Source organism: Bombus terrestris, chromosome 6, assembly GCF_910591885.1.
Source record: "Bombus terrestris chromosome 6, iyBomTerr1.2, whole genome shotgun sequence".
In the NCBI taxonomy this organism is placed as follows: Eukaryota; Metazoa; Arthropoda; class Insecta; order Hymenoptera; family Apidae; genus Bombus; species Bombus terrestris.
The window spans coordinates 13,574,974-13,589,693 of NC_063274.1; the positions used below are offsets into that span (position 1 = coordinate 13,574,974).

At 38.8% G+C, this 14,720-nt stretch overlaps 1 protein-coding gene across 1 annotated transcript in view; it reads left to right on the forward strand.

The window, feature by feature from the left end:
* LOC100643198 (protein groucho) overlaps positions 1-14,432 on the forward strand; it is an 86,693-nt gene extending 72,261 nt beyond the window's left edge. The window contains exons 9-13 of the mRNA XM_048406712.1: positions 3,996-4,139; positions 6,388-6,935; positions 10,062-10,337; positions 12,087-12,690; positions 13,470-14,432. Coding sequence (XP_048262669.1) covers positions 3,996-4,139; positions 6,388-6,935; positions 10,062-10,337; positions 12,087-12,690; positions 13,470-13,577 — 1,680 coding nt within the window. The 3' untranslated portion in view covers positions 13,578-14,432. The remainder of the gene's footprint in view (positions 1-3,995; positions 4,140-6,387; positions 6,936-10,061; positions 10,338-12,086; positions 12,691-13,469) is intronic.
* Positions 14,433-14,720: the final 288 nt, after the last annotated feature.

Sequence of the window (14,720 nt, forward strand, 5' to 3'; positions counted from 1 at the left end):
TTATCTACATATTTCCTTAACGCGCAGAGTTCTAGAAGTATCGCTCTTACGCACGCGAAACTGTGTCGAATTACATACGCAAATATCACCCAACACTTTAGTACTTGACGCGAGAACTTCGAGTTTAGTGTAGCAATAAGACATTGATGTTCTTCCATGTTCTTTCAAGTAAGACAACAAATAAATGATTCTGAATAAAATTAGCAAACAGTACAGGCGTATTCAAATGCATTTGAACTTGTACATTACTTGTAATACGTTGTACTCTACACTTTCAACATGCATTTGCACAAGTGAAATCGCACTTCTCTGAGAGCCATTGAAAAAAAAAGTAACTCGTCTATTAGCATCAGTGATAACCAACTCCTGCCAGTTCCTTCATCTTTTTTCAAATTATAATACTTAGAAGCATTCTGTAAAATCAATGTTGGCTCCTACCGAGTACACATATCAATATTACATTCATCATAATGTATCTATCTTTATACTTTTATGTCTACAACTTTTGTAACATACTTTTTATACTTATATATATTTATATATACACTTTCATATTTATAATTTTATTTAGTAATTTATAATCATTATTATTACATACTTGGAATATTTAGATACGTTAGAACCTGATTACTCCAGTCTTAACCGATAAAGTCAAAATGCAGGATATAATAGCAGAAGAGGCTATTATATTTGTCTTACGAAACTGGCTATTCGTTGCGAAGGCACGAAACAAAGAGGGACCGGTCGGTGTAAATCGAGCGAGAAACGGAACGAATCCGCGCTCGGGAACGAGAGGAGAAAGATATACCCGACCGTTCGAGAAGGAATAGCATTAAAGTTACAAAAGTAATTACAGACGAATACTAGTTCTCGATTGTATCGAGCTTAGGGGATAAAGTCCGCGTGCCGGGGGTCGGCCCACAATCTTTCTTTCTCTTTCTCTTTCTTCGGTGCAGGAACTTTTCTTTCCGAAGTCGTAGCCGTAGGGAAGGAAGAGGCACGGTTCGCCCGCAGAAAATGCAAGTAACGATCCTTCTTCTTGCGAGAATGGTCCCGAACCAGACCCCATGGAACGTGCAGAGGTAGTAGAAGAAGAAGAAGAAGAAGAAGGAGTCAAGATGAATAGAGAGGGACGCGTCGAAGAAAGGAAAAAGAAAGAAGCAAGGGAAGGAGAAAGAGAGAGAGAGAGAGAGAAACAAGAAAAATAATGGAAAGAGCAGAGCACCCATAAAGAAGGAGAGGGAAAGGGGAGATAGCAGCGTGTATTATAGGTTTGCCGAGCCTGTAATCATCGCGGGACCGCGAAACGCCCATCGACGCCCTCTCATTCTGCCTCTCGCCATTCTATTTTCCTCTCTCCTTATTCGACCCATCCTCGGGCAGTTTTCTCTGGTTCTTTCGTCCTTGCTGCGCGCTCCCTCGTGTGTGTCTCCTCGTCCTATTCTCTCTTCCATCGCGCCGACTCTATAATCATTATCAACCTCTTCCCAAACCATCGTCTTCCATTTTTTACCCTTCGTTCCCTTTTTTCTCCCCCCTTTATCTTCCCTTTTTTGTCTGTTCTTTTTTTTTTTTTATTGTACCTCTGCCTTCCTTCTGCCTGTATCGCGGTATCGTGCTTCTTTTAATTCTGTTTGGAGCCGCGCGTGTGCTATTCATGGCCCGTCTCCCAGCCGTGCTTTCCCCTTTTCCATGGATTTTAGCGTGTTCATGGCCAGCCTCGAATTCTATTAAGCTTCGTTACAAACTGGACGGCTATGCGGAATATAATGTGGACGCGTCGCGTGCCGCCAACGGCATTTCTGTGGGAATGAATTCGAAGGTTACGTGTGAGAAAATTGGCTCGACGGGAATTAGACAGGATGAAGTTTTGTTACGTTGGAACGGTGATTGTTAGGGAGAATTGGGGGCGAAGGTTCGGCGGTTTGCACTTGGTTTTCAGTTACCACCGTTCGTTCGACATGTAGAAATTTCGAATGGTAACCGGGCCAGACAGAAGTTTGTTTAAGTATATACATGGATCTGTTTGTTTAAGTTCCAGTGAATTAGTCTTGATTCTTTTAGTTACGGATTGTTAATATAACAAAGCATTCCATTTGCAAGCGAATAATTAAACGAGTTTTTAGCGGACAGTTAAGAACTCCTGTAACGTTTGTGAAGACACGTGCTTTTCTTCTTTTTTTTTCCTCTAACTTTAAATTACGAATGAACGTATAACGGCTTATTTTCATAACATTAGCTTCTTTGCATTTTTTATGTTGTTATCGAAATTGTAACGACTTTCGAAGTTATCGAGTATAATTACAAATTCGCAGATAAGTATCGCAAATTTCTATGTAAAAAGCATCGAGGGATCTATTTTCCACGGTAGAAAAACACGCAGAACGTGTTATACCATCCCGTTGAAATATCGTTAAATTATATTGCGCATATCAAAATCACCGAGAATCTCTCGAACGCAATTCCGTCTCGCGGATATAGAGATTTTATTCACCGTAACGTAAACTGCCCTCCTCCCTCCCGAAATCTACGTATCGAAGCTCGTCGTTCGGCTGTCACGGGTGGAAAGTCGAAATCGATTATCGCGAACGGTCGCGTGACAATTGATAATAACCGTCGACGCGGGTAATTACGGTTTTGTCACGTTGATCGAACCGCAGGAAACACGTGGGTAATCCGTTGTTTCAGTCTATGCCGGTTGTCTGTTATTTAACCAGAGATTAACGGCTCTGTAAACGTATACTTCTGCTCGGATAGAAAACCGTATCTCTTCGTTCATTGTCGTCATCTCCAACATCATTCCTATGCATTAAATCGATCTCATAATATGTAGTTGCTCGAAGTATCGAATCTTGTGACACATAGTAGCTGTAAGTGTTTGAACGTTATATAATATGTAACATTATGTAATGAAATAATATATAATATCATGTTATATAAATATTCTATAAGTATATTATGTGTTTTATATAGAATAATTTTAACATTTCATGGACACCGTAACGAGATAGGATTATCGTTATTATAGTGATAAAAGTTTCAAACGTACTTGAAAATCTACATAGAAGTCAGAAAATATTTAATGCAAATATAGATGATACTTGATATATATCTATATGAATAATATGAATAATATGAATAATATGAATAATATGAATAATATGAATATAGATATACTTGATAAACTTTCAAACTTGATTCTCTGGAAAATTAAGCCGAGAATGCACAAATTTTATTCTACATCTTTTTCTTATTTTTCCACATGGAATCACTTCGTATCTGTTTTTACACGTTATACGGTCGGACTCTGTATATTTCGCAGAGATGATAAAAGTATTTAAAGAAACAAACGTGCGTTATGTTAATGAGCCTCGATATTCAGTGGGACCATACATATTTAATATTAGGTTGTCCCAAAAACTCCTTCGTTTTATAAGGAAATAATAGATGCAAAACGTTCTTTGTTTTATAGAATTTTATTGAATTATGTATGATCCATTTTATTCTATTAGAACAGATTATTTCCTTATAAAACTTCCGGGACTAACACTTATATACCTAAAACAACTAGTTACGCTAATTATACTAATTTTTGAGATAAGTTATTCAATATGTTTAAACGCTTTTATAATCTCTTCGAATTGAGTCTATTTGCACTAAATATCTTGTAGCTTTTACGTACATTTTCAAATTAGTTTGAAATTTTCTCAACGCATTCATGGCAATCGTGTCAAATTTAAAACGATAATGTGATATAAAAATGTATTTGTACGATGCACATAACGTGTAAAAATTGTCTATGATCGAAACGTCACTTGGAAACGTATTCCTTTTCTTTCCTTTTCTTTTTTTCTTCTTTTTCCTCGAATTCAAGAGATACGATCGAAACGCGATTATCAGTGACGATCTCTCGCGTCATTTTATAGCGCGTTATTTGAAACGAGCGTGAGTAGTGAGTACGCGTCACGAGAGCCGTAATTTTCGTCACGTTACAGAGGAGCTCGATATCGCCCGGTGATAAATACAGTCGTCCACGCACACCGCAGGAAACGCATCATTCCCATCATTCTCAGAATCACCATGACCATCCCATGCACATCAAGAAGATGAAGAAGGAGCAGGACAAGGACATCGGTCATGTAAGTGTTTGCATTGTATTATTGTTCTTGCTAAGCTTGTTGGTCTTCGTAATCTCGCGACCATTCTCGCTTCATTTTCGACCCAGTTTTGCTGGTGTTTCTTTAGAAAATTGTGATTCTCAGGGAAATGGAGTCGGAGTGAGAAATGGGGTCGAGAAATGAAAGATATACATAGGATAAAGCGTACATCAAAAAGATTTGTTGAAACTGTAGATTACTTCTACGTGTTCAAATAAAGCAGTTAATATTAATCGTTTTGTTAAGATCTTTCCTCGAAATTTTGATAAATCACGTTATACGTACGATCGATATAATTTTCAACCGGGAAAATGTATATAAACAAGAAAAATGAAATGCTACTAAACGAACAAAATCAGAATCATGATCCCTATATATTATTTATATTTATCTGACGAATAAATTATTTAAGATAAAATATGTGTTTGAATATTCTGTTTTTGCATCATGACGTTGATTGTGTATGAATGAAAACTTGTGACTATATATACAATGCTTTCCATTGCAGACATTGATGATAAACGTTCGAGATTCCTTATCTATCGCGATAATCCATCAAGTATCTGCTTTTGATTGATTCATTTATCAAATGATTATAAGGCTACGAATTAATTAGCGACATTGATGAAATTGGCATTAGGTACCGTTATAATTCCAATGCTAATAGGGCACGAAGGAAACGTTGAACCGTGATTGAAACTTCAAACAAGATAACACCGATTAACTGCGCCAATATGTAACTTAGATACAAACCGTGCAAGCTCAAACACACTTCAGCGTGAACAACAAACTTTCAGCGAGTCTTTCGATAAAACGAAAAATCGCGTCATCTTAAATTCCCCGGATAGCATGAATCATTCAGACGTCACAAATTACGTTCGAACGACTTTAGAAAATCAGCAAATTATATTTTGAGGATCTTCTGAAGGATTCTAAATGTCGTAAAAATATATTTTAACGAATTTGAGTAAATTTATATATAATACCATTATATGCAGCAAGGTATTATAGAAACAATTTAATATATTACGAGTTTATAGCATTCAACAAGAGGAATAAAAAATATCGTATCGATAGGTACAGGCCTTGAAAGTTTATCCTTTCGATGTTATATCAAATTTTGTATCGACCATATTTTTCAATTGATATGATACGTATCGTGTTTAAATTGGACTCGATCTTAGCTCTGTGTTAGGGTAAAAACAACTATGTACGTATACACATGTAAAATGAAAATGCGTAAGAACTATCAGTACTGCCTTTGACTTAACTAGCGAGAAACTTCACCCTTTGCCATACTAAATTTTAATCTCATTTCTACAACACTCTATAGGTCATCGATCATCGTTTCAGTTCTTAACCTTTCTATCTCCGTTACTTTTTGCAAACTGAGGAAACTAAGTTTAAAGTTTATGAAGTTTGATACTACAGCGTGGAGTTAGGATTTGAAAGAAACGAATATTTGTCGCTCTCTAAGTAGAATTTTCATCGTATTATCACGAATCCGTATTTTTTATATGAATTGATTAATTACATTTCCTTGAAAAACGAAGCTAGAACAGTTAAGAACTTGGCCGATAATATGTACAAGGTGTTAAAAAAAAGGTACGAGACTTTATATCGCTCAGCAAGAGCAGCAAAGAGTGTCCAATCAACATAAATCCTACGATCGATCCTTTCGACGCAAAACCGATTTTTATTATTTACGAATATTCGATGAACGACAATGCTGTGAGTGAGTTTCTTCATTGAACGTAAACACAGAGATTGAGCTCAATAGAACCATCCAATAAATTGTAATCAAGTACGTTAGTGCTCAAGTAGATGTGAGCATCTCATTGCAATGAGATGAAAACATGGAACATTTGCTGTACAAGGAAAATTTTTACTTCGTTTCGCGTCTATGAAACAATGCTCGTTGATAATAGTAGCAATTTCCTGTTGATAATCTTGAATCGACGCACTGCTGAATCAATCCGTTTGTTTACATTCAACGAAGAAACTGGAACATTCGTAAATGATAAAAATTGATTTTACGTGGAAAGGATCGATCGCAGGACCAGTGTCGATTTTTTTGATTCAGAAGAGCAAAGAATGCGCTATAGTATAAACACACTTAAAGTCTTCAACGCATATTTTTGAACACCCTGTGTAACATTTAACTATACCTAGCCACGTGTGAGAACGTAACGAATGGCAAAATAACCTATCGACCGTGGCATCTCTGCAGAGTGACGGCGAGAAAAGCGATCAGGACCTGGTGGTGGACGATGCCAGCGAGGGACCAACGAGTCCGGTTGTAAACGGTACTACGTCACCTCGGGAGAATGGTTTGGACAAAGTAACACCGATAGGTACCGGAGTTCAGACAAAGAAAGATGTACCGCCACATTCACCAAGAAGTGGAACGAGCAGCAATGCGAGTACACCGTCGGCCAAGAAAATGGAGGAACGAGAGAAACCAACGACACCGATCTCGAAGCCTTTGACACCGACCTCGGGCTCGGCGATCGGTGGCAGTTTGAAACCATCGGGATCGGCGAAGCTACTTCAGGGACCACCGCCTCCCGGTGTACCAAGCGCGTATCCGCCACACTACGCTCCCGGCCCACCGCCTCACCATCTGGCACCAGCTGGACAGCATCCTCATGTCGACATGATGGGTGGTTATAACGGCTACGTGGCGCCTAGAGCACCACCTTCGCTTCAACAGCTCTACGATCCCCATGTTGCCATGAGAGCTCCCATGGGATCCGTTGGAGTACCCGGAGGCAAACCGTAAGTAGACATATGCAGTTTCTATATTCCTATTATCGTGAGCAGATTGCGGATTCTTATGCAAATTTCTATTTTCATGAATACGATTAAAGAAATTTTAAGTTAAAGGAAAATTGGTCTTGTCTGTTAGATATTAAAACGAATAACGTATTTCCAACGTTTTACATACTTTTGCATATCGTATGCATATTGTATTCATTTTCTATGAAGGACGAATATCGGATAAAAATCCGCCGTCTAATCGCGAAGTTCGTAAATTTAACGCACTCGCTGCTAGAATGACTTGTTCTATCTGTGATTATTAATTTTCTCGTTGATCAAGCATTTCTTTTTTCAAAGTCAGAAGCCTGTTTGTTACGAGCAACGTTATGTTTGCGATAGATTTTTCGCAATTAATTAAAGACAGTAGCAGCGAAAGGGTTAAGTTGGTGAACGTTGTTAGTTTTTTTTAGTACAGTAGAATTCCATTGATCTGAATACTATTTATTGAAACGAAATTTTAGTCAGCGCTGGATTGTCTGAATTCCTGACGATTGAATGATGACCGATCTGAACGTGAACTACTATTATGTAAATGAAAAATAGTAAGTAGCGAGAAGAATTGGTAAACTCTTATTGTACGAACTCTACTTACATGAACTGTTTTTTATCTCTCAACAAGTTCGGATAAATGGAGTTCTACTTTAAGTTAGTTCTCAGAATTAGTAGACACTGGCTGAGAACTAATGTCGGAATTGTCAATGCCAATATTTGCGACCAATTAAATTCTCGCCAATCTTTAATATTAATTTTTACATAGAACGTAATATGCACTAATTAATGTAAATAATTACACGCTTAGAAATATTTCGTCGGTGTTTTCGAAAGATGATATTTTTGAAATATAAAAAATGAATCATGAAAATTGTTTCTCTTTTATTCCACACGTAGCTCATACTTTTCAAAACATTTTCCTGTAACAATGCATTCAGTTCTTAACACCCGAGCACCTGACCATTTAATGTTTTTTCCCCAATACCAACTGCGCGTTTTGTCAACCAATGTTTCCATAAATATTTTATAACGTATCATGCGTGATATATTTTTCAAATAACTTCAAATTTTATATATATACAATATCCTTTTTCCTACTACAACTCAATCGTATTTAAATTGTAATAAAAAAAAAAAAAAATACTCGTAACCTAATCCACGCACCATTATTCACGCTATGGAAGATTCTATCGAAAGATTCTATAATATTACATGGATCATATGAAAAAGTCTTCTAAGCTTCGTAGATTAATTCGTATTACGTACGATACTGTGATAAAGATTAATTTTACGACGATTATTTATAAAAAGGTAGAATCAAATTGATAGTGGTCGGTAGAAAGATCAAAATAACAGAAAAATCCTTTTAATTATTTCCAACAGCGTATTTAGACCAGATCGCCTAAAGTCAAATCTCATTATTTAAACCGATAAAAGTATGAAACGAATAACAATGTGTCGCGTTTATCTTGTAGCTAATACCACGAGATAGTGGTAAATTTAACGATACACGATGATGTAAGGTACATAAGCAGTTTCGAAAACGAATCTGGAATAGGCGAAGGCTGAGCGACACGAAGCTGTTTGCTTTCCGAAGCAGATTATAAAAATTCGACAGAACGTTCCGCGATAAGATAATTGGATTAAATATTCTGAAGCCTTAAATCGAGGATTATTAAGGGGGAATATGTATTTGACACAATTACTCGTCGTGACGATAATAATCTCTCAATCAATAAACCATTCGAAATTACCTACGTAGAAAGTGGAACTTTCCAATATACAATTTTCCATTTACGATTTCCCATTTCTCTTTTTGTAAAAAAAAAAAAATTGTATGGAACGATACTAACGATTCTTGGTAAGCAATAAAAATATACGCTTTATATTTTTTAATGAAAAATCGAACATCCATATAATACGGTTTTTGTTAACGTTGTTTGATATTCGGTCTGCTTGCCACCCGGGGCTCGTTATCTACGGCTTTGTTTGCTACGAAGATTCACCAATGCTATTGTTTATTGTAGCCACGGACGGTTAAAATACGACGCGTTATCGATATTTTTATTTTAAAATGCAGATGCCAGTGCAGTATGATTAATGCTCAAGATAAAGATTGATGGAATGCGAGATTTCTGTGCAATTAGTGTGTACACATCCTATTTATGGAACGCATTAATGCACTTTAGGCGGATAAGATGCGTAGATGAACACGAGAAAGGCGATATTTTTCGGTGTCCTTTCTTCTTCCTATAAATCCTCTATTTTCGAAATATTTCATTATGAGAAATACTGAAAGGATCAGCCTCTTTCGTAGTCTAAAAATGCCATAAGAATATCCTAAAACTACATCCTAATTTTATTAAACAAGTCGTTAATTAATCCTCCATAGGCAAAGTCAAGGTCAGAAATTCTTACAAGAGAATTTTTATTGCTACCGAAAAAAATTCAAACACTCGATTTAACAAACTATTGTATAACGAAATATAAACGTTGATCAGCGTTGGAGAATTTTTCTAAATTTTGTTGAAAGCCTGAAAAAATAAGAAGACTAGGTTTGCACGTAAAGAGACCACTTTGCCTATTCGATGTTAATTAATCGAATTTCTCAACCGACCTATTAAATTCTATAAAACCTTCCTATGGAGAAAAAAAAACCATTTTCCCCCAATTTCACGCCCTTTGTCACATCCAAATTACACTCTCACTCAGTTTGCCCGTGCAGTGTTAACTAAATTCCTCAGTCGTTCCATTAAATTCTACAAAATATTACGCTCTATTCCTACGAAAAAAGTCATCCCTTCCCAATCGTTCCGCTCGTGTTAGCGCCCGTAGTTCAAATCCACGTACCAGTTTCCCAAAACCAGAGAGCGACAGCACCAAAAAAAAAAAGAAAAAAAAGAAGTAAAAAAGAAAGTCAGTCTGATAACCAAAATCAGGCAAAATCCCGTCTCTCGATTAACTTCTCCAATTTCGTTGAACGATCGTTGCCCGGGCGCGGGTCGCGTCGAACGTGTCAGCGAGCGGAACAGCGAATGGATGGTTGACAGACGCGTGTTCACCGCACGAGTCGCATTTTTCTGGATGTTTCAGCGCGTACAGCTTCCACGTGTCGAGCGAGGGCCAGATGCAGCCGGTGCCCTTCCCACCGGATGCGCTCAGCGGACAAGGGATACCACGTCATGCGCGGCAAATTAATACCCTCAGCCATGGGGAGGTCGTGTGTGCTGTCACGATCTCGAATCCGACCAAATATGTGTATACTGGCGGCAAGGGATGCGTCAAGGTCTGGGACATTGGCCAGGGCGGTACAGGAAGCACCAAGTCGGTCTCCCAGCTCGATTGTCTACAACCTGACAACTATATCAGGTGAGTAGTTCTCTGAAATTTTTAGATTTCTTCTACACTTTTCAATTATTTTATCGTCCCTATCTCCTATGCTGACAATTAATATTAAGAGGAGGAGAAATGTTTTCCGCGTATGTAACATTCTAATGTTAAAACTATGAAAAGTATGACGTTGCGTTTGTTGAAATGAGAACTTTTATGTAACGAACAGAACGATACTTACTACTTCGCTGGTCAGGTAAATGTAGAAATGTCAATAATTCAGCACCACCGATCATAGGTGTTCTTGCTTAATTGAATTGGATATTCTAACGTGACTACTTGATATTCAAATTCTATTATACCCTTCGTTTTCATACATTATGAATTAACGACAAGTAATTTAGTTACATACACGTCTTTCTGCATATTTTTACCTGCAATTTAATTACATTCAATATCAGACTCGGTTATGACGTTCTATTCTTTACGTAAACTATCATTTATATATTATTAATCGCACTGCAGAAGATATTCTTCGAATCCATTTAGAAATCACGCGAAGCACACACGCAAACAACGCAATAAACATCTATAAAACGTAATGAAGCAATTTCTTTTTAATAAAACAATTGCGAGATTCTACCAGCGATGCGAATTAATTTGATCAAACACCTGGGAAACGCTCTTACAATAACACGAACGAAATTATGCAAGCCACACCGTTTTATTTCGTAAAAGCAGGCCGGCAATCAGCACAGAATCAAACGAATCAATCGGAACGGCGTACAAGAGGGGAACGAGGGGAAAAGATGGCCAGGAGCGAACGAAACATCGACATAATGAGATTCGATGTATTCGTTGCACGGAACGTCGAAAAATCGCGGCGAAGTGTCGGGTTTGCATAGAACAAACGGGACAGCGCGACGTTTTCACGATACATTTCGCGCTGGATGCACGTTTTAACGTTGGAATATGGCCGCATGTATAATATCGCGCTCGTATATGACTGTTAATGTTCGCGATACGCTGCCGGTAATTGAAGCCCGGCCGCGTTTTTTGAACGTACGCCCGAGCCACCGGCAAATTTAATACATTTCGTCCGGTAATGCATGCTCTACCTCATCCCCCCTTCGTCGCTCCTCTTCTGCATTAAAAGGTACTTTATGATCCATCGGTCACAGTTGCTAATCACGGCCGCTGCAGTCCGCCCGATTTCGACACGGTCCACCGCGTAAAAATGATTACCACTTTTAAAACCCTGTCAAACCGAGCGAAACGGGCGGAATTCGCGACGCGTCGCCTCATCTCCAGAATGAATTGCAGTCACATAACGTTTTATTTATACGGAATATTCGACTGGATTTGCTTTGTCGATCGATCGAATCGCGCGGATTTTCACACTTGTGCGAATGAACTCGTTGTAAAGTGATTTTCGGCTTGTTGGCGACGGTGAGTCTGGTTGCCATATTTTGACAAAGTTGCCTTACCATGTGACGCGCAGTATTTAAAGACTAATTTTGAGCAAAGGGATTAAAAGATTAGAAGGTTTCAGCGTTGTCGGTGGAGATATAAACAGATACAGTAGAACAATCGTTCGCTCGATATAAATCTACGAAAACTTGGTCTTAAATTTAACGAAATATTTGTACCAAAAAAAAGAGAAGGTACAATCTTGTAGAAATCAACGAATAACCCCAAACCAAACAAGCGCAGACAAGCGCGAAACAAACTTCCCAAAACTTAGAACCAAACCTACGATATAACGAAACGTACGTATATTATATCCAGGTCAGTGAAATTGCTACCGGATGGCAGAACGCTGATAGTTGGCGGTGAAGCTAGTCGGCTGAGTATCTGGGATCTGGCGAGTCCAACACCAAGGATCAAGGCCGAGTTAATCTCTGCCGCCCCCGCCTGTTACGCTTTGGCGATCTCGCCGGATTCGAAGGTCTGCTTCAGCTGCTGCAGCGACGGCAGCATCGCCGTCTGGGATCTTCAGAATCAGACTCTGGTCAGACAGTTCCAAGGTCACACGGATGGAGCGTCCTGCATCGACATTTCCGCCGATGGTTCGAAATTGTGGACCGGTGGATTGGACAACACGGTTCGCTCGTGGGATCTTCGAGAAGGCAGACAGCTCAAGCAACACGACTTCACCTCGCAGATATTCTCTCTCGGCTACTGTCCCACGGGAGAATGGTTGGCCGTTGGAATGGAGAATTCAAATGTCGAGGTGCTGCACGCCTCCAATCCGGACAAATATCAGCTACACCTGCACGAGTCTTGTGTATTGTCGTTGAGATTCGCATCGTGCGGCAAGTGGTTCGTCTCCACTGGCAAGGATAATCTGCTAAACGCGTGGCGCACGCCTTACGGAGCATCGATATTCCAGGTAGGCTTTTTTGCGATTTAGTAGAATATTCAACGGATAGTGTAGTTTCATTTAATTTTTTCTTTCTTCATTGATCGTTTTGTTTCTTTAAATTTCTACATCTTCGCCTTTTGTACGATGTGTTGTATTCGATGAACGTGAGTACCTAGGCTAATGTACAGAAGTAGCCAGCCGCTTGATCGTTTATGAAAAAATGTACTTTAATTATAGGAGATCGATCAATCTTGCTTATTTCAATTATAGAATTAATCTGTTTGGAATAATTTTCTATAATAATTTGCCAAGGTTCTGCTGTCTTCCTTTTTTTTTTTTTAAATTACTTATATCTTCTGTGTTTTGAGTGCCTTTTCAATCAGTTTCCATGACTTCCCTGAATACTCATTAGGATATTTTATGCGGAAATTGTCAATGCGCGAGTTGGTTTGTTCGTCTAAATCGGAGTCACGGATACCCCTTGCCATATAGATCGTATATCATTCATAACATAAAAAAACGATATGTCGCGAAAGAACAGATTTCAAATTCTAATTGAGCGAGGCTTCTAACGACGCCATAAAGAAAAAGAAAAAATAATGCAAAAAGGAAGTAAGATTTGTAATGCAAATCGTTATGTCCTTTACATTTTGCACGATTTCTTCGGTGACCAAGCTGTTTCGATATAAAAAGAACACGGAAAGAAACGTATATGAATTGGAATATAAGTCTTGGCAACGTATATTTTTACGCAATTCTTTAACAACCAGTTAACTCACGAAGGACGTATCTTATGATGTTTTCAGTCGAAGGAATCGTCATCTGTGCTCAGCTGCGATATATCAGCGGACGACAGGTACATCGTTACCGGTTCAGGTGACAAAAAGGCTACAGTCTACGAGGTGATGTACTGAACGACGAAACCGCAACGACCGAACACCACAACCGAACGTATTCATCCGACTTGGAGGACTCCCGTTGGCGTGGGTGTACATAATTCTTATACGATATTACGAGAGACGTTTGTTGCCGTTGTTCTTGTTATTGTTGTTGTTGTTGCTCTTGGTGAAGAAAGGGTCCGTGCAAGAATGAAAACGAGCCGAACGAACCAGAAATTAGAAACGCGTGAAACGAATAAAAGAATTCGATGGAAATGAACGAGACGCGATTAGATTATATTGCTCGAGCAATTTCGTAAGAGACTTCGAAACACGTTCGTGACATCGAAGAAACGGACGAAGCGGAAATGAAAGACGTTGTTTCGTTCCTCGATCGAATTGTCCTTCTTACGATGAGAAGATACAGTCTCGTGAAAGAAACGAATGTTTCTAAAACGGCAGGCTCGAAAATGAAACAGTTCGTTTGGCTCGTTGCGCGTACAGCCGCCACTTGGGCGGTGGGATCGCGTATTAATTAAAAACAAACGCTGGCATTCGTACCGCGTTTCCCCCCTTGTACATTTTGTATATACGTATATATATTATATATATTATATATACATACTTCAGTCTTTAAGTATACCATGATATTTTTCTACGTCCCCTAAAAGTGAGACGGAACGTGAGTAATGAAAACTAAAAGAAACCACATATACATACACACACATACACAAGCGCGCGCGCGCGCGCGCACGCACGCACTCACGCACGCACACCGAACATAAACACACGAGAAACTAAAAAAAAATTTGTAAATATTGTCTGGCTTAGAGAATAATAACAGAATCGTGACGAGAGACGATTAAATAAAAAGTGATACTCGATAACGAACTCGGTGATCCGATTCATTCCTCTCCCTTCGACTCTGCAATCCTATGAACCGTCATCGAAAAACAACAAGCGAAAATAAAACAAAGGAAACGAGAAAAAAAAACAGAGTATTTACAGAAAAGGGGTGGGGGGTGATTGGTATAAAAAAAAAAACAACACGGAGAAATAGAGTTTCGATGGGAAAAAATAACCTCATATACGCGGCGAGAGAGCGTGCGCGCGCGCGCACGCGCGCGTCTGCATGGGTTTATCATGCTGCAAGGGTAGGTATGAAACGAAAATCGCGGG